General features: G+C 47.5%; 1 protein-coding gene across 1 annotated transcript in view; it reads left to right on the top strand.

Annotated features, from left to right (window-relative positions):
- Positions 1–23462, top strand: part of LOC309325996 (tumor necrosis factor receptor superfamily member 16-like) — a 58157-nt gene that overhangs the window by 24148 nt on the left and 10547 nt on the right. The window contains exons 2-4 of the mRNA XM_081834464.1: positions 4653–4785; positions 6565–6948; positions 23179–23401. Of these exons, the coding sequence (XP_081690590.1) occupies positions 4653–4785; positions 6565–6948; positions 23179–23401 (740 nt within the window). The remainder of the gene's footprint in view (positions 1–4652; positions 4786–6564; positions 6949–23178; positions 23402–23462) is intronic.

The following is a 23462-nucleotide window of genomic DNA, read 5'->3' as shown; positions in this document are numbered from 1 at the left end:
AACTGCCCTGCGCACAGTTGTGAAGAATTGTCTTACGTTATGAACGGTCCCTGTCACCATGAAGAAAAAGAGGTCGGAACAGGCCAATATATTTGCAGCCTGTCCCTGGGTCAAGTGAATTTTCTTCTCAAGTTCTCAAAGTTCTCAACCTAGCTCAAGGTTGTCATCTGACAGGATGTGGGTGGCGCTGTGGTCTAAACCACTGGTCCTTTTGGGCTTGCTGATAGGAAGGTTGGCGGTTCGAATCCCCGCAACGGGGTGAGCTCCCATTGCTCTGTCCCAGCTCCTGCCAACCTAGCAATTCGAAAGCACGCCAGTGCAAGTAGATAAATAGGTACCACTCCGGTGGGAAGGTAAACGGCATTTCTGTGCACTCTGGTTTCCATCGCAGTGTCCCATTACGGCAGAAGCGGTTTAGTCCTGCTGGCCACAGGACCCAGAAAGTTGTCTGTGGACAAACGTCAGCTCCCTTGTCCTGAAAGCGAGATGAGCGCCGCAACCCCATAGTCGCCTTTGACTGGACTTAACCATCCAGGGGTCCTTTACCTTTACCTTTTACCTGTCATCTGAACTAGCCTGATGTTTAACTGAATCAATCACAGTCACTCATCCTTTGAAAAAGTAGGCTATAGTCTTGCCCCAAAATGGCACCATACATTCCGTTTTGGCGACTGTGACCTTGGTTTAAAGGAGCTGTTTGTTGTTGTTGTTGTTTAGTTGTGTCCGACTCTTCGTGACCCCCTGGACCAGAGCACGCCAGGCACTCCTGTCTTCCACTGCCTCCCACAGTTTGGTCAAACTCATGCTGGTACCTTCGAGAACACTGTCCCACCATCTCGTCCTCTGTCGTCCCCTTCTCCTTGTGCCCTCCATCTTCCCCAACATCAGGGTCTTTTCCAGGGAGTCTTCTCTTCTCATGAGGTGGCCAAAGTATTGGAGCCTCAGCTTCAAGATCTGTCCTTCCAGTGAGCACTCAGGGCTGATTTCCTTCAGAATGGAGAGGTTTGATCTTCTTGCAGTCCATGGGACTCTCAAGAGTCTCCTCCAGCACCAGAATTCAAAAGTATCCATTCTTCGGTGATCAGCCTTCTTTATGGTCCAGCTCTCACTTCCATACATCACTACTGGGAAAACCATAGCTTTTACTATACGGACCTTTGTTGGCAAGATGATGTCTCTGCTTTTTAGGATGCTGTCTAGGTTTGTCATTGCTTTTCTCCCAAGAAGCAGGCGTCTTTTGATTTCGTGACTAATGTCACCATCTGCAGTGATCACAGAGCCCAAGAAAGTAAAAACTCTCACTGCCTCCATTTCCTCCACTTCTGTTTGCCAGGAGGTGATGGGCCCAGTGGCCATGATCTTCGTTTTTTTGATGTTAAGCTTCAGACCATATTTTGTGCTCTCTTCTTTCACCCTCATTAAAAGGTTCTTTAATTCCTCCTCACTTTCTGCCATCAAAGGAGCCGATTGGCGCCTAGTTTATACAGTGGTACCTTGGTTTATGAACTTAATCCGTTCTGGAAGTCCATTCTTAAACCAAAGCCTTCTTAAACCAAGGCGTGCTTTCCCATAGCAGTGGGGGACTCAATTTACAAATAGAACACACTCAACACGTTCCGCTTCCAAGGCAAAGTTCACGAACCAAAACACCTACTTCGGCTTTGCAGCGTTCTTAATCCAAGTTCTTCATAAACTAAGCCGTTCTTAAACCAAGGTACCACTGTATATCTGAGTTTCTCACTTCATAGGACCATTGTAGGGATTAACATGAACCATTTACCCCTTGGACAAAACAAAACAAATTCCTTCCAGTAGCACCTTAAAGACCAACTAAGTCAGTTCTTGGTATGAGCTTTCGTGTGCATGCACACTTCTTCAGATACACTGAAACAGAAGTCACCAGACCCTTCTATATAGTGAGAAGGTGGGGAGGGGTATTACTCAGAAGGGTGGTGGGAATGGGTGATTGGCAGATAGCTGTGATGAGCCTGTGGACGACTCTTAACGACTGCAATAGGTCTTACAGGAAAAAGCAAGGGGTGAAAAGGTGAAAAATGGCTTTGTCATGTATAATGAGATAAGAATCCAAGGTCTTTGTTCAGACCAGGTTTTTCCATGGTTTTGAGTTTGGTGATAAGTTGTAATTCAGCAGCTTCTCTTTCCAGTCTATTTCTGAAATTCCTTTGTAGTAAAACAGCTACTTTGAGATCTAGTATAGAATGTCCTGGGAGATTGAAATGTTCTCCTACTGGTTTCTCTGTCTTGTGATTCCTGATGTCCGATTTATGTCCGTTTATTCTTTGGCGTAAGGTCTGGCCTGTTTGTCCAATATAGAGAGCTGAAGGACACTGTTGGCATTTTACTTACCCCTTGGAGAAAAAGATGGGAGATTAATGCAATTAACCGGCGAATTTCTAACCCTGTTTGCAATGCAGTGTGCTTGGCATTTACAAAGACCTGGACTACAGCACACAGGGTGGTCTTAAGGCTCATATCTCTTTAAGGCCCCCCGCCCCGGCCAGTTGCTTTATCCCAGGTTAGCTCAAGGTCACAGTCTTGTGCTTCCTCAAACTTTACCAGCCTGCCGAAAGGAAAAAAGAAAGAACCTGGAGCCAGCAAACCAAAGGTTAACCGTCAAAGTCTGAACACCTGGTTGCAGAGAGGTGGGAATTGCAGAGACCTGTCTGGAGCTAATCTGCTTGGAACAGGGCCACCTTCTGTTTTGCAAACTCCTCTGAAACATGCAAGCTGTTAGGAGAGGGAGCAGACCCCCCCCTCCCCAAACCACCTCACAAACACACACAAAAAACATGCTGGAGAACAGGATTCTCGTCCCCTGCCTCCTTGTAATTTTCTGCTCTGCCTTTAAGAGAGGGCCTTGCAATAATTAAGTATCTCCAGATGTAAAGCTAGCCAATTAATTTTCTTTGTTCTTGGCTGGGGGGCAGAGGGCAGGAGATATTTCCACGAGAGCCTCTTGCAAGAGAGATGGAGGAGAGATTGGGGGGGGTCTCTCCACCCACACACTCCACCCCCCAACTCTGCGCTGTGCAAAAAATGTGTGGATCCGATGATTCCTTGTAACATGATTCGTCTAACTCCGAAAACAGAGGGGAGTGACAGGGCAGGTTTTGGCTTAATAGGAACAGGGTTATATTTTATTTTTATTTTCTTTTTTTTGGATTCCAAAGCAGGCGGGGCGTTCCGGGATGGGGGCAGGATGCTTCAGCAGAGCAAAGAACACAGGGGTGTTTTTGTTCCACACTCTCTCTTTGGGATGGAAAAAAGTTTGGCGTCTGCCAGCTGTGAGCCTTCGCGTTTGCAACCGCCCAGTGCTGGTCTGAGAGAGGTGTGTCGGTGTGTAACATGCCTGCATTCCAAAGTTTATTAATAGAGACCCTCTCGGGGGGGGGGGAAGGGGAGGCTAGGAAGAAGAATTGCCCCACAGTCTCCAAAGTTCAGGGGTTGGAGCCTGGCTCTCCCAGCAGGCCAAAGGGTACGCGGCGAGATCGGTTAATCCTCCCAGCAGATCGAGGAATCAGCAAATTCCTGGATCCCAGGAAACCGAGGTCTTGCTAAAAAAAAAAGTTGGGTTTGGAGGTTATTTTCCTGCAACTTTTTTTGCACACCGGATAGCTAAGCTGTGTGACAGTGGTGCTTCGGGTTACATACGCTTCAGGTTACAGACTTCGCTAACCCAGAAATAGTGCTTCAGGTTAAGAACTTTGCTTCAGTTTAAGAACAGAAATTGTACTCCGGCGGCGCAGTGGCAGCAGCAGGAGGCCTCATTAGCTAAGGTGGTGCTTCAGGTTAAGAGCAGTTTCAGGTTAAGTACGGACCTTCGGAACGAATTAAGTACTTAACCCGAGGTACCACTGTATCTGCAAGAGGTGTGCAGTGGTACCTTGGGTTAAGAGATTAATTCGTTCCGGAGGTCCGTTCTTAACCTGAAACTGTTCTGAACCTGAGGTACCACTTTAGCTAATGGGGCTGCCTGCTCATGCCGCCGCCACGCAATTTCTGTTCTCATCCTGAAGCAAAGTTCTTAAGCCGAGGTAATATTTCTGGGTTAGCGGAGTCTGTAACCTGAAGTGTCTGTAACCCGAGGTACCACTGTACCGTGGTCACCAACTGGAAAGGTGTTTTTTTTAAGGGCCATAAAAACACATGGAGAATAATAAGCTAGATGATCATGAGACACTTAATCTAAAGATTGTGGGTTTAAGCCTCAAATTGGGCAAAGAGATGTCTGGGTTGCAGCGGGTTTGACCGATGTGATCGCTTCCAGTTCTATGATTCTACCATTTAGGAGGCAACTAACACAATAGGGACGCGGCTGGCGCTGTGGGTTAAACCACAGAGCCTAGGACTTGCCGATCAGAAGGTGGGCGGTTCGAATCCCAGCGATGGGGTGAGCTCCCGTTGCTCAGAAAAGCACTTGTTTCTGGTGGAAAATTGCAGTGCAAAATTGCGCCGCCCAGAAATGGCCGCCGTCCTCTCGTGAGAAAAAACGGGGTGTCCCGGTTTTCCTGGGATGATTGCGGGGGCTATGCCTTTGTGCTGCGGAGATGGCGGCCGCAGGCGTAGGACTCTATCCCGTTCCATTGGCCTGACTCATCACGTCTGCATGTCTCGCTATCTATCCTCTCCAGGTTTGGGCCCGCCAGCGATGCGAAAACGGGCGCTTCACCTCCGCCGGAGATTGCTGCGACCTTTGCCCCCCAGGTTTTGGGGTGGCCGCTCCTTGCGGAAGCGCCAACACCAAGTGCGAGCCATGTCAAGAAAGTAAGTGGCAGAGGAATAATAATTATTATTATTATTTATTATTTATACCCCGCCCATGTGGCTGGGTTTGCCCAGCCGCTCTGGGCAGCTTCCAGCAAAATATTAAAATATTCACCAAATATTAAAAGCTTCCCTAAACAGGGCTGCCTTCAGATGTCTTCTGAAAGTCAGAGAGTTGTTTATTTCCTTGACATCTGATGGGAGGGTGCCACCACCAAGAAGGCCCTGTATTTGGTTCCCTGTAACCTGACTTCTCACAAGGAGGGAATCGCCAGAATACCCTCGGATCTGGACCTCAGTGTCTGAGAGAGCAAGGACTTCTGCTATGAGCCAACTAGATAAATTACGTAGGCAAATCAATATTGGGAAAGCAAAATGTCCCTTAGAGACATTTCACTTGCAGCTTGATTCTGTTTTACCTGATGTTTTAATGTGTTGTAAACAGGGTGGATTTGATTTAAATCAATTTGATTTAAAGCACAATTCAAATCACTAGTCAGTAAGATTTCATTTACATCACTAGTCAGTAAGACTCGATTTAAATCATTTTAATTTTTTTACAGAAAGACTCTTTTTTGCTGGTATAATCTTAATATTTTACAAGCAGAGATTACAAACTCATAAAGATATGTACAGTGGTGCCCCGCAAGACGAACGCCTCGCAAGACGAAAAACCCGCTAGACGAAAGGGTTTTTCGTTTTTCGAGGCGCTTCGCAAGACGAATTTCCCTATGGGCTTGCTTCGCAAGACGAAAACGTCTTGCGAGTTTTTCCCCTCCCCCCCCTTTTTCTAAGCCGCTAATAGCCGCTTAGCCGCTAATAGGGATGCTTCGCAAGACGAAAAAACCGCTAGACAAAGAGACTGGCGGAACGGATTATTTTCGTCTTGCGAGGCACCACTGTATATAACACAATAATCCGTTACAAAGATATTCTCTTTTTCACTCGACAATAGTGTTGATCCTTATAACATATCAGCTTGCAGATGGAGACTCAGTTTCAGTCCTAGAGCAGGAGTCACTTGTGGATTAGAAGCCAGGTTTGTAATCTCTGTTAGGATCTGTAATCTTTATTTGAGTTTGTAATCCATGTCAGAATACATACTTTTGAATGGGTTAGTTTTTGTTACTATTGACTATTGACTTGTGAGTAGGGACCACTCCCACTACTGAAACTTTCGTTGGCCTGAGTTCTTGGTGTGCTTTTTTCTTGGTAATTTACCATATTTTTCGCTCTTTAAGATGCACCAGACCACAAGACGCACCTAGTTTTTGGAGGAGGAAAACAAGAAAAAAAAAAATCTCAATCTCAGAAGCCGGAACAGCAAGAGGGATTGCTGCGCAGTGAAAGCAGCAATCCCTCTTGCTGTTCTGGCTTCTGGGATAGCTGCGCAGCCTGCATTCGCTCCATAAGAGCCAGTGTGGTGTAGTGGTTAAGAGCAGTAGACTCGTAATCTGGGGAACCGGGTTCGCTTCCCCGCTCCTCCACATGCAGCTGCTGGGAGACCTTGGGCCAGTCACACTTCTCTGAAGTCTCTCCACCCCACTCACCTCACAGAGGGGGGAGGAAGGGAAAGGAGATTGTTAGCCGCTTTGAGACTCCTTAAAGGGAGTGAAAGGCGGGATATCAAATCCAAACTCCTCTTCTTCTTCTTCATAAGACACACAAACATTTTCCCTTACTTTTTAGGAGGGAAAAACTGAGTCTTATAGAGCAAAAAATACAGTAATAACAAGAACTCCTACTTATTTAACGTTAGCCTTCCTCTCTCCGACACAGGTGTGACGTTCTCCTCCGTCACTAGCGCCACGGAGCCTTGCCAGCCTTGCTCCATGTGTCTGGGCCACGCGCACCTGTTGGATGCCTGCACCCCTGCCCACGACACGGTCTGCACCGCCAGCTGCCCGCGGGGGCATTACCTCCCTGCTGGAAACTGGAGCCAGGGCATCGGGCAGTGCCTCCCTTGCCAGGTTTGCCCCGAAGGCTACGGAGCCGCCAAGCCCTGTGGCCCAAGCAGCGACGCTGTGTGCCAGAGGTGCCCGGACGGCTATTATTCGGAGTCGAAGAGCTCTCTGGAAGCCTGCCAGCCCTGCCGGCAAGCGTGCGGCAAAAACGAAGTCATGATCCAGGCCTGCACTCCTCTCTCCGACACGCTGTGCATGGGTAGGTACATAGGCGCGACCATAGCTGTCAACCGTCCCTTATTTGGTGGGAAAGTCCCTTATCCCAGCGCCGTGTCCCGCTGCTGTCCCTTACTGATGATGTCCCTTAAATTTCCCGGGTTTCAAAGGAAGCAGCTCCTCTCCCTCCCTCCCTCCGTGCCAGTCAGGGAGGAGGGAGGCTCCAACTGTGTTGCTTGGCTGCGTTGCTCACCCAATGAGGAGTCTGAGAACGACTGGGGGGTGGAGCTTGCATGCCTTGTGGCGATCAAATCGGCCGCGTTGCCTGGGGACTCGCCTTTGCTCAGCGCTTCCCAGCGGAGAGGTGACGATGGTTTTCCTTGCTGCATCCCCTTTGCCGGGTTGCTGCGCTGTGGGAACCACCACTTGGGGCTTCGTTTGGCTGCTGGTTGACTAAAATCCCTTATTTTGGCTGCTGATCCCTTATTTTCGAGGCTGCTGGTCCCTTATTTTCAAATCTGTAAGTTGACAGCTGTGGGCGCGACGGGAGAAAGGTCAAGCTGGTTTTATTTTATTTAGGGTGCCTCTCTGCCCTCCAGGACGCGGGTGGCACTGTGGCTTGCCAATCAGAAGGTTGGCAGTTCGAATCCCTGCAACGGGGTGAGCTCCCGTTGCTCGGTCCCTGCTCCTGCCAACCTAGCAGTTTGAAAGTACGTCAAAGTGCAAGTAGATAAATAGGTACCACTCTGGCCGGAAGGTAAACGGCATTTCTGTGCGCTGCTCTGGTTTGCCAGAAGCGGCTTAGTCATGCTGTACACCGGCTCCCTCGGCCAATAGAGCGAGATGAGCGCCGCAACCCCAGTCGGCCATGACTGGACCTAATGGTCAGGGGTCCCTTTACCTTTACCTGCAGGCAAGGAAGTGCCGCTCTGCAACTGATCTAAGGCCCTCACCCCCTAAAAAAGGATTCGCCGGCCCTGCTAGCTGACGTTCTTCTACCTAAGAGATGCAAAGTTTTGAACCCGGGACATTCTACATGCAAGGCAGCTGCCCTTCCACTGATCAAGTGGTATCAGAGCCCATCCCTAGTTCGTATATCTTCACAGCAAGAGGAATAATTTAGCTCTCCCAGAATCAGAGCATCTCTGCAAATGTAGTAAACAGGAACCTGAGACTTTGGAGCCTATTTTCTTTTCTTGTGATTTTGGCATTTATGCCAGGAGAAAATTATTAGAGGCCTTACAACTTAATAGGCAGATTTCTATGCTACCAATGGTTCAGGACCTGCTTTCGGACAGGAATGATCAAATGACTTTAATAGTGGCTGAATTGTGTAGAAAGTACTGTCTGTGTAGAAAGACTGAGCCATTATAAAGAGATTTAGTGGTTCTTAATTGATTGGGGATTCGGTAGTGCTGTATTGTATTATTTATGCAAATTGATTTTCTCTGGAGTCAAAGATCTGACTGGGACAAACCATGTTATGTTGAGTTCATATTTTGCACAATTTGTATACGGTGTCTGTTTGATAATGTGTGGTTTGCTATGCCTAATAAAGGATCTAACTTAAAAAATATCCTCACAGCAGCCCCCAGGAAGACAGCTTAAAAGTAACTCAAACCCTTAGTCTATCCAACCCAGTATTGCAGTGACTGGCACCAGCGCCAAAGGCCCAGGCTTTCAGACCGCGAGGCTTTCCCAGCTGTTAGGGAGACACCCTAGACAGCATCTTAAAAAGCAGAGACATCACCTTGCCGACAAAGGTCCGTATAGTAAAAGGTATGGTTTTCCCAGTCGTGATGTATGGAAGTGAGAGCTGGACAATCAAGAAGGCTGATCGCCGAAGAATGGATGCTTTTGAATTCTGGTGCTGGAGGAGACTCTGGAAAGTCCCATGGACTGCAAGAAGATCAAACCTCTCCATTCTGAAGGAAATCAGCCCTGAGTGCTCACTGGAAGGACAGATCCTGAAGCTGAGGCTCCAAGACTTTGGCCACCTCATGAGAAGAGAAGACTCTCTGGAAAAGACCCTGATGTTGGGAAAGATGGAGGGCACAAGGAGAAAGGGACGACGGAGGATGAGATGGTGGGACAGTGTTCTTGAAGCTACCAACATGAGTTTGACCAAACTGTGGGAGGCAGTGGAAGACAGGAGTGCCTGGCGTGCTCTGGTCCAGGGGGTCATGAAGAGTCGGACACGACTAAACAACAACAACAACAGGGAGACACCCGGGGCTTAGCCTGGGGCCTTCTACATTCAAAGCAGCTGCTCTGTCAGGGAATTTGGGTCGTGTCCCTGAAACACTGGATTCCAGCTTGGTTGCAAAACCTCTTTCAACGCCGTTACTAAATTTCAAGTTTAGGGGAGTGAGAAAACCAGGGCTGAGTTGGAGAGGATAGAAAATCAGGGGAGGGGGTTTGCAGAGATGGGTATACATGCTGTTGGAAAACTGAATATATTTCGGTGCGGGGGAACGACAGGGATAATTCCTACAATATTGTCGATAGGAGACTCGTTCCCCCTGCTGTTCTTTTCTGTCCTCCCGGCAAATCCCACAAGGGTCCTGTCTCATTCCGGGACTCGTTCACAGCCCCGTTTTCCCCCCCTCCTCCCCACCAAACCACACACAAAACCGCCCCCAGCCCCACGGCTAGGAGAGAGACGCCGTTCCAAAAGGCGGCAAACGTTAAGGAGCGAAAGACTGAACGAACACGCAGAGGGGGGGGGGTCCGCCGTGGAAACCTCTGCGGTCTTGCCACGGAGGCCCCCACCCCACCAAAACTCTCCCATCCGCACACCGCGAAGGATCGCAGCCTTCTCAGGACAGCAGGGTGCTCAGGGAGGGTGAATTGAGCAAGGAAGATGTGAGAGAGAGACAGCCAGAGTAGGATTAGGGGCAAGAGCTGCGGACAAAAGGTGGATTAGCCGCAACCCAGGGAGCCTCTGTTCTTGCAGACAAAAAACCGCAACTGTAGCTCTGAAACAAAGCTTGAAAGGCCTTGCAGGAGAGCGAGAGCAGCGAAGTTCACGGCGGCGGTGGACACAAGCGCTCCTCCCTCAGGGGAAAGTTTTTCTACAGAAGCAAGATGGATACTCAAATCAGCAAAGTCACCATCATCATCATCATCTTCATCATCATCATCATCTATTATTTCTACACCACACATCTGGCTAGGTTTCCCCAGACACTCTGGCCGGCTCCCAACAGAATATTAAAAACATGATAAAACATCAAACGTTCAAAACTTCCCTAAACAGGGAATCTGCCTTCAGACTTCTTCTAAAAGTCAGACAGTTGTTTACAGTGGTACCTCGGGTTACAGACGCTTCAGGTTACAGACTCCGCTAACCCAGCAATAGTATCTCAGGTTAAGAACTTTGCTTCAGGATGAGAACAGAAATCGTGCTCCGGCAGCGTGGTAGCAGCAGGAGGCCCCATTAGCTAAAGTGGTGCTTCAGGTTAAGAATAGTTTCAGGTTAAGAACGGATCTACGGAACGAATTTAGTACTTAACCTGAGGTACCACTGTATTTCCTTGACATCTGGTGGGAGGGCGTTCCACAGGGCGGGTGCCACCACCAAGAAGACCTTCTGCCTGGCTCCCTGTAAACTCGCTTCTCGCAGGGAGGGAACAACCAGAAGGCCCTCGGAGCTGGGCCTCAGTGTCCAGGCTGAACGATGGGGGTGGAGATGCTCCTTCAGCTATACTGGGCTGAGGCCGTTTAGGGCTTGAAAGTTCAGCACCAACACTTTGAATTATGCTCGGAAACATACTGGGAGCCAATGCAGATCTCTCAGGACCGGTGTTATGTGGTCTCGGCGGCCGCTCCCAGTCCCCAGTCTAGCTGCCGCATTTTGGATTAATTGCAGTTTCCAGTCACCTTCAAAGGTAGCCCCACGTAGAGTGCGTTGCAGTAGTCCAAGCGAGAGATAACCAGAGCATGCACCACTCTGGCGAGACAGTCTGCAGGCAGATAGGGTCTCATCCTGCATACCAGATGGAGCTGGCAGACAGCTGCCCTGGACACAGAACTGACCTGTGCCTCCATGGACAGCTGTGAATCCAGAATGACTCCCAGGCTGCGCACCTGGTCCTTCAGGGGCACAGTTACCCCATTCAGGACCAGGGAAACCCCCACACCCGCCCGCCCCCTGTCCCCCCAAAACAGTACAAGTCTTCCATGGGGAGCTTTCCCCAACTTAACGCCCTCCAGGTGTTTGGGACGATGGCCGGCTGATGGCAGTTGTAGCTCCAAGGATTTGAATAAGAAATTCATGGAAGAGAGGACTATTGAAAGCTACTAGCCAGAATGGCAATTTTCTACCTCCACGGTTGAAAGCAGCAATGCTTCTGGGTGGGAGTTGCTGGAAACCGCAGAACGGGAAAGGGGTCCTGTGTTCGAATCCTGATTTTCAGAATCCTGCTTGGCCCCTGTGAGAACAGGATGGGACACCAGCCTGATCCAGAAGGGGAGGAGGGAAGTCCATGGGAAATCACGGATTTCGTTTTGTTTTGGGTTTCTTGATGATTGTAAATTTGAAAATTAAATAAATTTTTATATAAAAGAAGAAGAAGGCGCTTTTTGTGTTCTTGTTCCAGCTGAACGATAATGTTCCTGGCAAACCTTCGACATCATTAACCGAGTGTACAGGATCATTTAAAAAATATTTAGGCATTCCAAACATTTTACAATGTTTTCAAAGTTTCAATTTGCCTTAAAAAAAAAACCCCAAACCTGTATGGTTTTGCTGCCTACAGCCCTAGGCTTCTTTGGAGAGGAAGTAGGAAAGACCTTTAATAAACAGGTATCCAGAAATGACAATACTCAGATTAAGAACCTCATTTTGGGGGAGCAAGTTTGACTGATAAAAGTGCAATCTTCTCTATAAAATAATCTTTAATGTATGTGCATTTGGGGCAGTGGGGAGATTGCTCTACTAGCTGGAATATTTGTAATACCCAGATCCTCAGCTTTTGTTTCTTAAAAGTTATAAGCATCTGTAGAACCTGAGATGTGAGGCAAAATGCACATATGCCATTCTAAGTTTTTGTGTGTGAGAGAAGCTGCCTGGCTCCCCAGTTTTAGTGCTTCCAAGAAGAGGCTTTTGCACGACCACTGTGCAAAAGATGGGATGGGGGTGAGCTGGAGTGGTACCTATTTATCTACTTGCACTTTGAGGTGCTTTCGAACTGCTAGGTAGGCAGGAGCAGGGACCGAGCAACGGGAGCTTACCCTGTTGCGGGGATTCGAACTGCCAACCTTCTGATTGGCAAGCCCTAGGCTCTGTGGTTTAACCCACAGCGCCACCCGCGTCCTTGCCTGCAGAATACCCCAAATTCAATCCCTGGCCTCTGCAGGCAAGGCTGGCAATGCCCTCTGCCTCCCAAACCTTTCTCAGGGCGTGGGATCTTCGGTCAAAATCGTCTTTGCACTTTCCTGGTGAGTAGACCCAAAGTTGCTTCTGCAAAGTTGCGGCGATGCGGAAGTCCTTCCAGATCCCCAGACCCTGAATTCTGGCGTATGTATCAACCTTAGAATCCTAGAGGATTTGGAAGGGACCCTCAAGGATCATCTAGTCTAACCCACCGGCAATGCAGGAATCGTAGCTTAAGGATCCCTGACAAATGGCTGTCTAACCTTTGTTTGGAAAGCTCCGATGAAGGAGAGCCTTCCCAGGTTACGAGGTTCTTCCCTCAGATGGAAAATCCTCTGTCCTGCTTTCTAAATTACTATGACATTCATACCCCACATTTCCTCTTAAGTAGCTCAAGGCGGTATACTTTGTCCCCTTCTGCATTTTATTATTACAACAACCCTGCGAGGTAGAAAAGATTGATCGGCTCAAGGTCACATGGTGAGCTTGAGCGGAGATTTGAACCCAGGTCTCCCAGCGCCCTAACCACATTGGTGTAACCTCGCCACCGCTTGCTTTAGACGACAAATCTTGCTTATTCTTGCAAAGAAAAAAAATAAACTCGCCTGCTACATTTTGGGAAGCTGGCATTAAACTCTTGCTCAGAATGAGAAGAAAATGTCTGAAAGCTACTATACAAGAGAGCTTTTTTTATTTTGAGAGAATAGCCCGAGCTTTATAGCAATCCCCTCCCCTCCGATCCCCCAAAATGCTTTCATTTTCTCCTTTCTCTGCAAGAGAGAACAGATTCCCTTTCTTCACTTCGCTTTGGCAGAGACAACCGTCAAGATCGTCTCCTTTGGCTGTGAACGTTGAGAGCAAATTGTGCTAGGGCACAGAGACAGAAGGAGCGAGGCCAGATGGCTTTGGGTAGAGGTCTGGACATGGTTTTCATGAACGCTGGACTGTTGCCTTTCATACTGTAGATTTTGGGATATACGCATAGCTGTCAACCGTCCCTTATTTGGCGGGAAAGTCCCTTATCCCAGCGCCGTGTCCCGCTGCTGTCCCTTATTGATGATGTCCCTTAAATTTCCCGGGTTTCAAAGGAAGCAGCTCCTCTCCCTCCCTCCCTGCCGGCCAGGGAGGAGGGAGGCTCCAACTGTGTTGCTTGGCTGCGTTGCTCACCCAATAAGGAGTCTGAGAACGACTGGGGGGTGGAGCTTGCATGCCTTGTGCTGATCAAATCGGCCGCGTTGCCTGGGGACTCGCCTTTGCTCAGCGCTTCCCAGCGGAGAGGGGACGGTGGTTTTCCTTGCTGCATCCCCTTTGCCGGGTTGCTGCGCTGTGGGAACCACCGCTTGAGGCTTCGTTTGGCTGCTGGCTGGGCTTTCTGCCTTTGGCTCGGAGGGGCTCAGAAGTTGAACATACCTGTGCCCCTTGGAAAATCCCTTATTTTGGCTGCTGATCCCTTATTTTTGAGGCTGCTGGTCCCTTATTTTCAAATCTGTAAGTTGACAGCTATGGATATACGGAATAACGGCCACACTCAAAGCCGAGCTGAGGAACCTGTGCCCCCTGTCCTGGGCATCTCTGGACTACAACTCCCATCATCGTGCTGATTTTGAGATAATGGCAGAGCTGGCCCTACTGCTAGGCTCCCCACAAAGCTATTTTTCGACTTTCCCTACAGTTTTAGATCAGGATCGCACAAGAAATCCCTCTTGGACAAAACACAGAGACAGGGGCATAGCTGTCAACTTACAGATTGGAAAATAAGGGACCAGCAGCCTCGAAAATAAGGGATCAGCAGCCAAAATAAGGGATTTTGTGGGCACAGGTATGTTCAACTTCTGAGCTCCTCTGAGCCAAAGGCAGAAAGCCCAGCCAGCAGCCAAACGAAGCCTCATCAATCCGGGACAGCAGTGGGACATGGCGCTGGGATAAGGGACTATCCTGCCAAATAAGGGACACTTGACAGCTATGTCCAGGGGTCAAGTCAAACCGCTGCGATAGCGGCAGCCAAGCGACCTCCAAGGGGTGTAAGTCTGGGCAGTGAGTCTGGAGGTCCTGGGCTGCCCAGACGACAAGACCCTCCTCTCAGCTTCACTGAGAAAAACAGAGTAAGACGTTGGGCACCCGCTTGGTTGCCAGAAGGAGGCGTACAAGGCGCCATCAACTGCCTTAGGGACCCCAGTCTGGATTTGTGTAGGCTTCACTTCTTAGCCTCTCCTTCTCCCAATGATATCCTGCAAGTTAGCGGAGGTTTAGGATCAGATATTTCCTTCTCTTAGACAGGCTCCCTTCCCAAGATGATGACCTCTATCTGTCCATCACTTCCCTCAGTCTACAGCACGTGCCTTCTATCTATCTACAGTCATACCTCGGGTTGAAGTTGCTTCAGGCTGAGCGTTTTCGGGTTGCGGAAGTAACAGAATGCGTTACTTCCGGGTTTCGCCACTCGCACATGCGCAGACTGTCAAAATGACGTCACGCGAAGAAGCGGCGAATCGCAACCTGCGCATGTGCAGACGCGGAATGCGTTTGCTTCAGGATGTGAACGGTGCTCTGGAACGGATCCCGTTCATATCCAGAGGTACCACTGTATCTATCTATCTATCTATCTATCTATAATTTTTATTTTCCCCCAATTAATATTTTACATTCACATCATCATTATTCACTATACAGTGGTACCTCAGGTTAAGAACTTAATTCGTTCTGGAGGTCCATTCTTAACCTGAGGTACCACTTTAGCTAATGGGGCCTCCCGCTGCTGCCACCACGTGATTTTTGTTCTCATCCTGAAGCAAAGTTCTTAACCCGAGGTACTGTTTCTGGGTTAGCGGAGTCTGTAACCTGAAGCCTCTGTAACCCAAGGTACCACTGTACTGCTTTGGCTCTTAGAGCCTGTTGACTTCCCTCCCTCTCGCCTCATGCCTTTCAAAATTAACCTTTTTGCCATTTATACGTTTCCCAGTTCTAATTATGCTCATTACAGAATGACTCAAAATTTAAACAAAGATAGAAAATTTCTCATTGCAAGTCTTCAGACAACCCTGCTAGTGATGTTAATTGCTAACAATGATCTTTCAAATATCGTATAAATTTACTCCAGTCCTTTTGGAATACTTTGATTGTGCTAGTTTTGGATTTTTCCTGTCAGCTTTGCCAGTTCTGCAAAGTCCATCATCTTCATCTGCCACTCTTCTTTTGTTGGGACTTCTTGCTGTTTCCATTTTGGATAAAAGAACAACAAACAAACCTATGGTCACATAAACCATCTTCAGTAAACACACGAGATGTAACTGGCTGTGTTCTTAGATAAATAAGGTATACTATTCATTGTATACCACAGCTACTACTATGCCATAAGATTCACTATCTTGTAATTTCACACATGTGCTTTAACTACTGACGAAGCCCAGGACGGCGAAACAAGGCTGAAATCCTTGTCTAGACTCTGTGAAAGGATTTTGTGGAACTGTAACAACCTTTCATGTGGATTGTTTGGACTTTATGAACAGACAGGTGGAATAGACACCATTACAGTGGTACCTCGGGTTAAGTACTTAATTTGTTCCGCAGGTCCGTTCTTAACCTGAAACTGTTCTTAACCTGAAGCACCACTTTAGCTAATGAGGCCTGCTGCTGCTGCCGCGCCGCCGGAGCACGATTTTTGTTCTCATCCTGAAGCAAAGTTCTTAACCTGAAGCACTATTTCTGGGTTAGCGGAGTCTGTAACCTGAAGCGTATGTAACCTGAGGTACCACTGTATGACCTTATGCATGAACTGACTAAAGAATGATCTGATCCACTGGGTTTTCTGCTTTGTTCATTGGTTGAACTTTATGAGTTACTTCTGTTGAAATTTACAATTTGATACTATGAATAGTATATCTTATTTATCTAAGAACACAGCCGGTTACGTCTTGTGTGTTTATTGAGGATGCTTTATGTGATCGTAGGTTTGTTTGTTGCTGTTTCCATTTTGGAAACAGAAACTGGCCTTCTTGACCGCTGGACCAACTCTTGGTCTCATCCGCTCTGTCCACCAGAGTCTGTCTTCACATGCAGGCGAAGTTCCTAACTCTTTGAGGGTTTGACACCCATCAGCCATAATCACCTAGTTTAGCCAGCCAGTCGAAGCCATTTCCCAGGATTGTGGCTGCGTGTTGCAGCTTCTAGGAGCCACAGGTGAGAGCTGAGTGTAGGGTGGAGACCAAAGGATAACAAAATGCCCCAGAAGGAGCATGATGTGTCCCCCTTCCAGACTTAAAGGTAAAGGGACCCCTGACCATTGGGTCCAGTTGTGGCCGACTCTGGGGTTGCGGCGCTCATCTCGCTTTATTGGCCGAGGGAGCCGGCGTACAGCTTCCGGGTCATGTGGCCAGCATGACTAAGCCACTTCTGGCAAACCAGAGCAGCGCACGGAAACGCCATTTACCTTCCCGCCAGAGTGGTACCTATTTATCTACTTGCACTTCATGCTTTCGAACTGCTAGGTTGGCAGGAGCAGGGACCGAGCAACGGGAGCTCACCCCGTTCGCAGGGATTCAAACCGCCGACCTTCTGATCGGCAAGTCCTAGGCTCTGTGGTTTAACCCACAGCGCCACCCGCATCCCATCCAGACTTACTGCCCGCCTAACACCCCAGGTGCTGCCTATACACTGTGCATTTAAAGCACATTCCTTCCTCGGATAATCATAGCAACTGTCGTTTGCCCTTTGCTGAGCTACAATTCCCAGTGCTATGATTCCCAGGATTCTTTGGGGGCATGCATGGGCTTTAATGTACTTTAAATACATGGGATGTCTTCAGTTGCTTGTGGCAAGGGGGCATCAGAGAGGATATTATGGAATCATCAGTCCATAATTCCTATTGCACCATCAGTGTGCAACAGATGTGGGGACTGCTAGGAGCCACAGGTGAGAGCTGAGTGGACATTAAGAGCATGATGTGTCCCCCACCATAGGTACTAACTCTTCCCTAACTCCCCATACTGCCAACAGTGTCCTTCAGCTCTCTATATTGGACAAACAGGCCAGACCTTACGCCAAAGAATAAACGGACATAAATCGGACATCAGGAATCACAAGACAGAGAAACCAGTAGGAGAACACTTCAATCTCCCAGGACATTCTATACGAGATCTCAAAGTAGCTGTTTTACTACAAAGGAATTTCAGAAATAGACTGGAAAGAGAAGCTGCTGAATTACAACTTATCACCAAACTTAAAACCATGGAGAAACCTGGTCTGAACAAAGACCTTGGATTCTTATCTCATTATACATGAGAAAGCCATTTTTCACCTTCTCACCCCTTGCTTTTTCCTGTAAGACCTATTGCAGTCGTTAAGAGTCGTCCACAGGCTCATCACAGCTATCTGCCAATCACCCATTCCCACCACCCTTCTGAGTAATACCCCTCCCCACCTTCTCACTATATAGAAGGGTCTGGTGACTTCTGTTTCAGTGTATCTGAAGAAGTGTGCATGCACACGAAAGCTCATACCTAGAACTGACTTAGTTGGTCTTTAAGGTGCTACTGGAAGGAATTTGTTTTGTTTTCCCCATACTGTGTCGTGGAGCAAATATTCAACTCTCTGACCCCCATATATTTGGTCATGTGAAGAGAGGCAGCACAGTAGAGCAAATAATCTTTTTCCTACCTAATGTTCTCAAACAAAATGTTCCTTTGAAGCCGATTCTGTGCATGTTCGGGTGCGCTATGCACTGTGACTGTTTGTGTGCCCTGATCCGCTCTGCCTCGGGCTGCAATATGTCTCAGAGCAGCGCTGGACGATGGGAGTCGGAGTCCCAACCATGGCCAGGAGGTCTCCCATCTCTGCTTTCGGAATCGCAAGTCGGCTCTGGAGACCAATGTAATATTTCCCCAATTAGCACTGCGACTGTTTGCGTGCCCTGATCTCCTCTTTCTCAGGCTGCTAAATGTCTCGGAGCAGCGCTGGATGATGGGAGTCGGAGTCCCAACCATGACGGGAGGCCGCAGGTCTCCCATCTCTGCTTTCGGAATCCAAGTTGACTCAGGATACCAATGTAATATTTTCCCAATTAGCACTGCGACTGTTTGTGTCCCCTGATCTGCTCTGCCTCGGGCTGCAATATGTCTCAGAGCAGCGCTGGACGATGGGAGTCGGAGTCCCAACCATGTCCAGGAGGTCTCCCATCTCTGCTTTCGGAATCCAAGTTGACTCAGGATACCAATGTAATATTTTCCCAATTAGCACTGCGACTGTTTGTGTCCCCTGATCTGCTCTGCCTCGGGCTGCAATATGTCTCAGAGCAGCGCTGGACGATGGGAGTCGGAGTCCCAACCATGTCCAGGAGGTCTCCCATCTCTGCTTTCGGAATCGCAAGTCGGCTCAGGAGACCAATGTAATATTTCCCCAGTTAGCACTGTGACTGTTTGCATGCCCTGATCTGCTATTTCTCGGGCTGCTAAATGTCTCAGAGCAGCGCTGGACGATGGGAGTCGGAGTCCCAACAATGTCCAGGAGGCCGCAGGTTTCCCATCTCTGCTTTCGGAATCGCAAGTCGACTCAGGAGGCCAATGTAATATTTTCCCAATTAGCAAAGCCTCCGAGGTCCGCAGAGCTCATTCTGAACGCTTCGTCATGCTTAAAGATGCAGAGGAATTTATTCTACACGCCTCCACCCCCCCTTGTTTTCCCATCTCGGCGCATATCACCTCCTTTCATCTCCACAACTCGAGTCAGACTTTCCGCTGGAAAGTGGCAGAAAGGAATTATCAGCGAGTTTTGCACATAGTGTTCCTGTTACTTTTGAGTCGAGCCTCTTTTGCACTTCCTATGTCACGCCGAAATCAGGACCTCTTAGGATGTAACAGATTTTGGGGGACAGGAGGTGGGCAGGTGTGGAGGACTCCCTGGTCCTGAATGGGGCAACTGTGCCCCTGAAGGACCAGGTGCGCAGCCTGGGAGTCATTCTGGACTCACAGCTGTCCATGGAGGCGCAGGTCAGTTCTGTGTCCAGGGCAGCTGTCTACCAGCTCCATCTGGTACGCAGGATGAGGCCCTGCCTGCCTGCACACTGTCTCACCAGAGTGGTGCATGCTCTGGTTATCTCCTGCTTGGACTACTGCCATGCGCTCTACGTGGGGCTGCCTTTGAAGGTGACCCGGAAACTACAACTAATCCAGAATGCGGCAGCTGGACTGGTGACTGGGTGCGGCCGCCAAGACCACATAACACCGGTCTTGAAAGACCTACACTGGCTCCCAGTACATTTCTGAGCACAATTCAAAGTGTTGGTGTTGACCTTTAAAGCCCTCAACGGCCTCGGTCCAGTATAACTGAAGGAGCGTCTCCACCCCCATCGTTCAGCATGGACGCTGAGGTCCAGCTCCAAGGGCCTTTTGGTGGTTCCCTTATTGCAAGAAGCTGAGGTTACAGGTAACCAGACAGAGGGCCTTCTCGGTGGTGGAACCCGCCCTGTGGAACACCCTCCCACCAGATGTCAAAGAGAACAACAACTACCAGACTTTTAGAAGACATCTGAAGGCAGCCCTGTTTAGGGAAGCTTTTAATGTTTAATTTTTGTTGTTGTTGTTTAGTCGTTTAGTCGTGTCCGACTCTTCGTGACCCCATGGACCAGAGCATGGCAGGCACTCCTGTCTTCCACTGCCTCCCGCAGTTTGCTCAAACTCATGCTGGTAGCTTCGAGAACACTGTCCAACCATCTTGTCGTCTCTCGTCCCCTTCTCCTTGTGCCCTCAATCTTTCCCAACATCAGGGTCTTTTCCAGGGAGTCTTCTCTTCTCATGAGGTGGCCAAAGTACTGGAGCCTCAGCTTCAGGATCTGTCCTTCCATTGAGCAGTCAGGGCTGATTTCCTTCAGAATGGAGAGGTTTGATCTTCTTGCAGTCCATGGGACTCTCAAGAGTCTCCTCTAGCACCAGAATTCAAAAGCATCAATTCTTCGGCGATCAGCCTTCTTTATGGTCCAGCTCTCACTTCCATACATCATACATCATGTTCCATACATCATGTTTAATAGGTTATTGTATCTTAGTGTTCTGTTGGAAGCCGCCCAGAGTGGGCCAGGTATAAATAATTTATTATTATTATTATTATTATTATTATTATTATTATTATTATTCACACCTGGAGTTCGTGCTTCTCATGATGGAAAGGTGTGGCCAAACATCTGTTTTGCAAACTAAATCCCAAATTGATCTCCTGGCACTGCCAGCCAGTTCCAGCAATACTGAGCTGAACTGGACAATGGGGTCGCATTCCAGACTGTCGCTATTTGGCAGGAAGGCATTCAAATACATGCTGGAATTTTAGATTAGAACAATTAAAAGTGGGTTGAAGCACTCTGTTGCAACAAATCCACTTTAAGGGGGGAAGGTATATATATTTCTCTTGATCCATAACTGGTAGAGAAGGTAGGAAGAAAACAGCGCACACAGTATTATACCATTAAATACACTATTAAATGTAGAATTAAAAGCAATGTAGAATACAAAAAGTGAGAAATACAAAATAATCATATTAAAATTATTTTTAAAAAACAATGTAAGGTAGGGTTGCCATATTCCCAAAAGTGAAAATCTAGACACAGTTGAGTGTTTTTTGTCTTCCTCGCCAAAGTTTTTTGAGCTTTCTTTGGGAACATCTTAAAAAATCCCAAAAAACACCGTTTTGGGGCTTTTTTTTGAACTTTCTAAGATTATATATATACATATACAGTGGTGCCTCGCAAGACGAAATTAATTCGTTCCGTGAGTTTTTTCGTCTTGCGAAGCACGGACTTTGGAAAAGCTTCAAAAATCACCAAAGTCTTCAAAAACCTCAAAAAAGGCTACCACACTGCGTGCTATGAGTTGCTCCTCGAAGTGAATGCACGGTTTTAAGAAAAAGGAAACAAACTTGCAAGACAAAGAAAACAAACTTGTTTTCGTCTTGCGAAGCAAGCCCATAGGGAAATCCGTCTTGCGAAGCAACTCAAAAAACGAAAAACCCTTTCGTCTTGCGAGTTTTTCGTCTTACGAGGCATTCGTCTTGCGAGGTACCACTGTACACAGTGCTTTTTTCTGTGGGGATTCAAAGGCACACGTACCCCTAAATGTTTTGTGAATCTTTGTGCTTTTGTCCATTTACTGTATTTAGTTTTCCCGATTTGAACTATAATATGGTGATTTTCTTGAATCAAAATGAGAGTACCCCGAACCATTTTTTTAAAAAGAAAACTGTGTGTGTGTGTGTGTTGCCCTACTTGCCATATGTCTGGCTTTTCCTGGACATTTTGCCGATTCAGCCAAAATTTGCCTGAGGTACCACTGTACACAGATAATTGTTTCATATTTGAATTCTTTTGTAGTTGCGCTGAAGAAGATTCCAGCGAAACAGTCAAATTATCCAGGATTGTTATTCACCTACTACTTCGGCACCATGAACGCCTTAAAAAAGTTTTATTGCTTAGCCCACAGGATAGCATTCTATTATTTTATTTCAACCATAGACTTATTACAGTGGTACCTCAGGTTAAGTACTTAATTTGTTCCAGAGGTCCGTTCTTAACCTGAAACTGTTCTTAACCTGAAGCACCACTTTTTAAAAAAAATTAATAAATTTTATTAGTATTTTCCAAACAACAACAATACGAAAGATATCAAAAAATAACAATACACAACACACAAAAATCAACATTCGAAAACTAAAGAAAGCAACAACAAAAACAAAAAACAAATCCATATCTTACAAGTTAATATTATAAACACTAAAACACTAAAACAACAACAAGACATTGACTTCCACCAATCCCACAGCACCTCCTTTATCTCTCATTGTGTTTTCCTGTTTTCTTTATCATCTCTATCCTATATAAATCCTTCTTTCATATCCTTTCACTTCACAAGGTTATTCCAGACTCAGCCAGATTTCTGCCCTCGAACCTTGACTTTTGAGGTATTCATTTAGCAACTCCCATTCTTTTTTTACTTCACTTTTTGGTTTTTGGCTCTCAGAATACTTAGAATTAGCCAAATTGACAGACATAATAAGACAAAAACCAAAAACTGAAGCGCCACTTTAGCTAATGGGGCCTCCCGCTGCTGCTGCGCCGCTTCTGCACGATTTCTGTTCTCATCCTGAAGCAAAGTTCTTAACCCGAGGTAATATTTCTGGGTTAGCAGAGTCTGTAACCTGAAGCGTATATAACCCGAGGTACCACTGTATACTTCTACGGACTTTCAAAGATTGACAGACGTGTGTTCATTCATTTCAAATATACAGTGGTACCTCGCAAGACGGATGCCTCGAAAGACGAAAAACTCGCAAAACGAAAGAGTTTTTCGTTTTTTGAGTTGCTTCGCAAGACGGCTTTCCCTATGGGCTTGCTTCGCAAGACGGAAACGTCTTGCAAGTTTGTTTCCTTTGTCTTGCAAGTTTGTTTCCTTTTTCTTAAAACCGTGCATTCACTTCGAGGAGCAACTCATAGCACGCGGTGTGGCAGCCTTTTTTGAGGTTTTGAAGACTTTGGTGATTTTTGAAGCTTTTCCAAAGTCCGTGCTTCGCAAGACGAAAAAATCGCAAGACGAAAAAACTCACGGAACGAATTAATTTCGTCTTGCGAGGCACCACTGTATTAGAGAATTTACAAGTGTACGCATTGTGCTTTTTGTTGTACTAAATCATGTATATCATGCAATAAGAATTGCAGTCCTATCTAGTATACTGGTCTTTATGTTGCTTGTGTTGTTTGTTGTCCCCAAAGATTCCTGCAGACCCCCCTTTTTTTCCAAACGCAACCTTTGTCAACATGGTTGGCGCACATGGCACCAGATTGGCAGTGTCGTCAAGCGAGGTGATCTTGATCAACCCAACCAAGACCTCCACACTTAATAACTTTTGCGCTTCTTTTTCCAGATAAAGAGCTTCAGATCCTGAAACGCAGCGAAGGCGAGGCCCGCAAGGAGTTCCCCAAAAAGACGCCGCTCCTGGATTCAGAAAGCAGCCTCACTCCCAATGCGTCCTCTTCAGAGTTTGTGCCACCGTTGGCCGAGGACAACAGCAAGAACATCATCCCTGTCTACTGCTCCATCCTGGCGGCCGTGGTGGTGGGACTCCTTGCCTACGTGGCTTTCAAATCGTAGGTCTGGGACGCTCGGGGTGGGACGGGCGTGTATAGGGGATTTTGGCAAGCAATGTGC

This window comes from Podarcis erhardii (genome assembly GCF_964252035.2).
Source record: "Podarcis erhardii genome assembly, chromosome: 12".
NCBI lineage: Eukaryota > Metazoa > Chordata > Lepidosauria > Squamata > Lacertidae > Podarcis > Podarcis erhardii.
The sequence above is the reverse complement of the archived record's forward strand: the minus strand, read 5'-3'. Positions and strand labels throughout refer to the sequence as shown.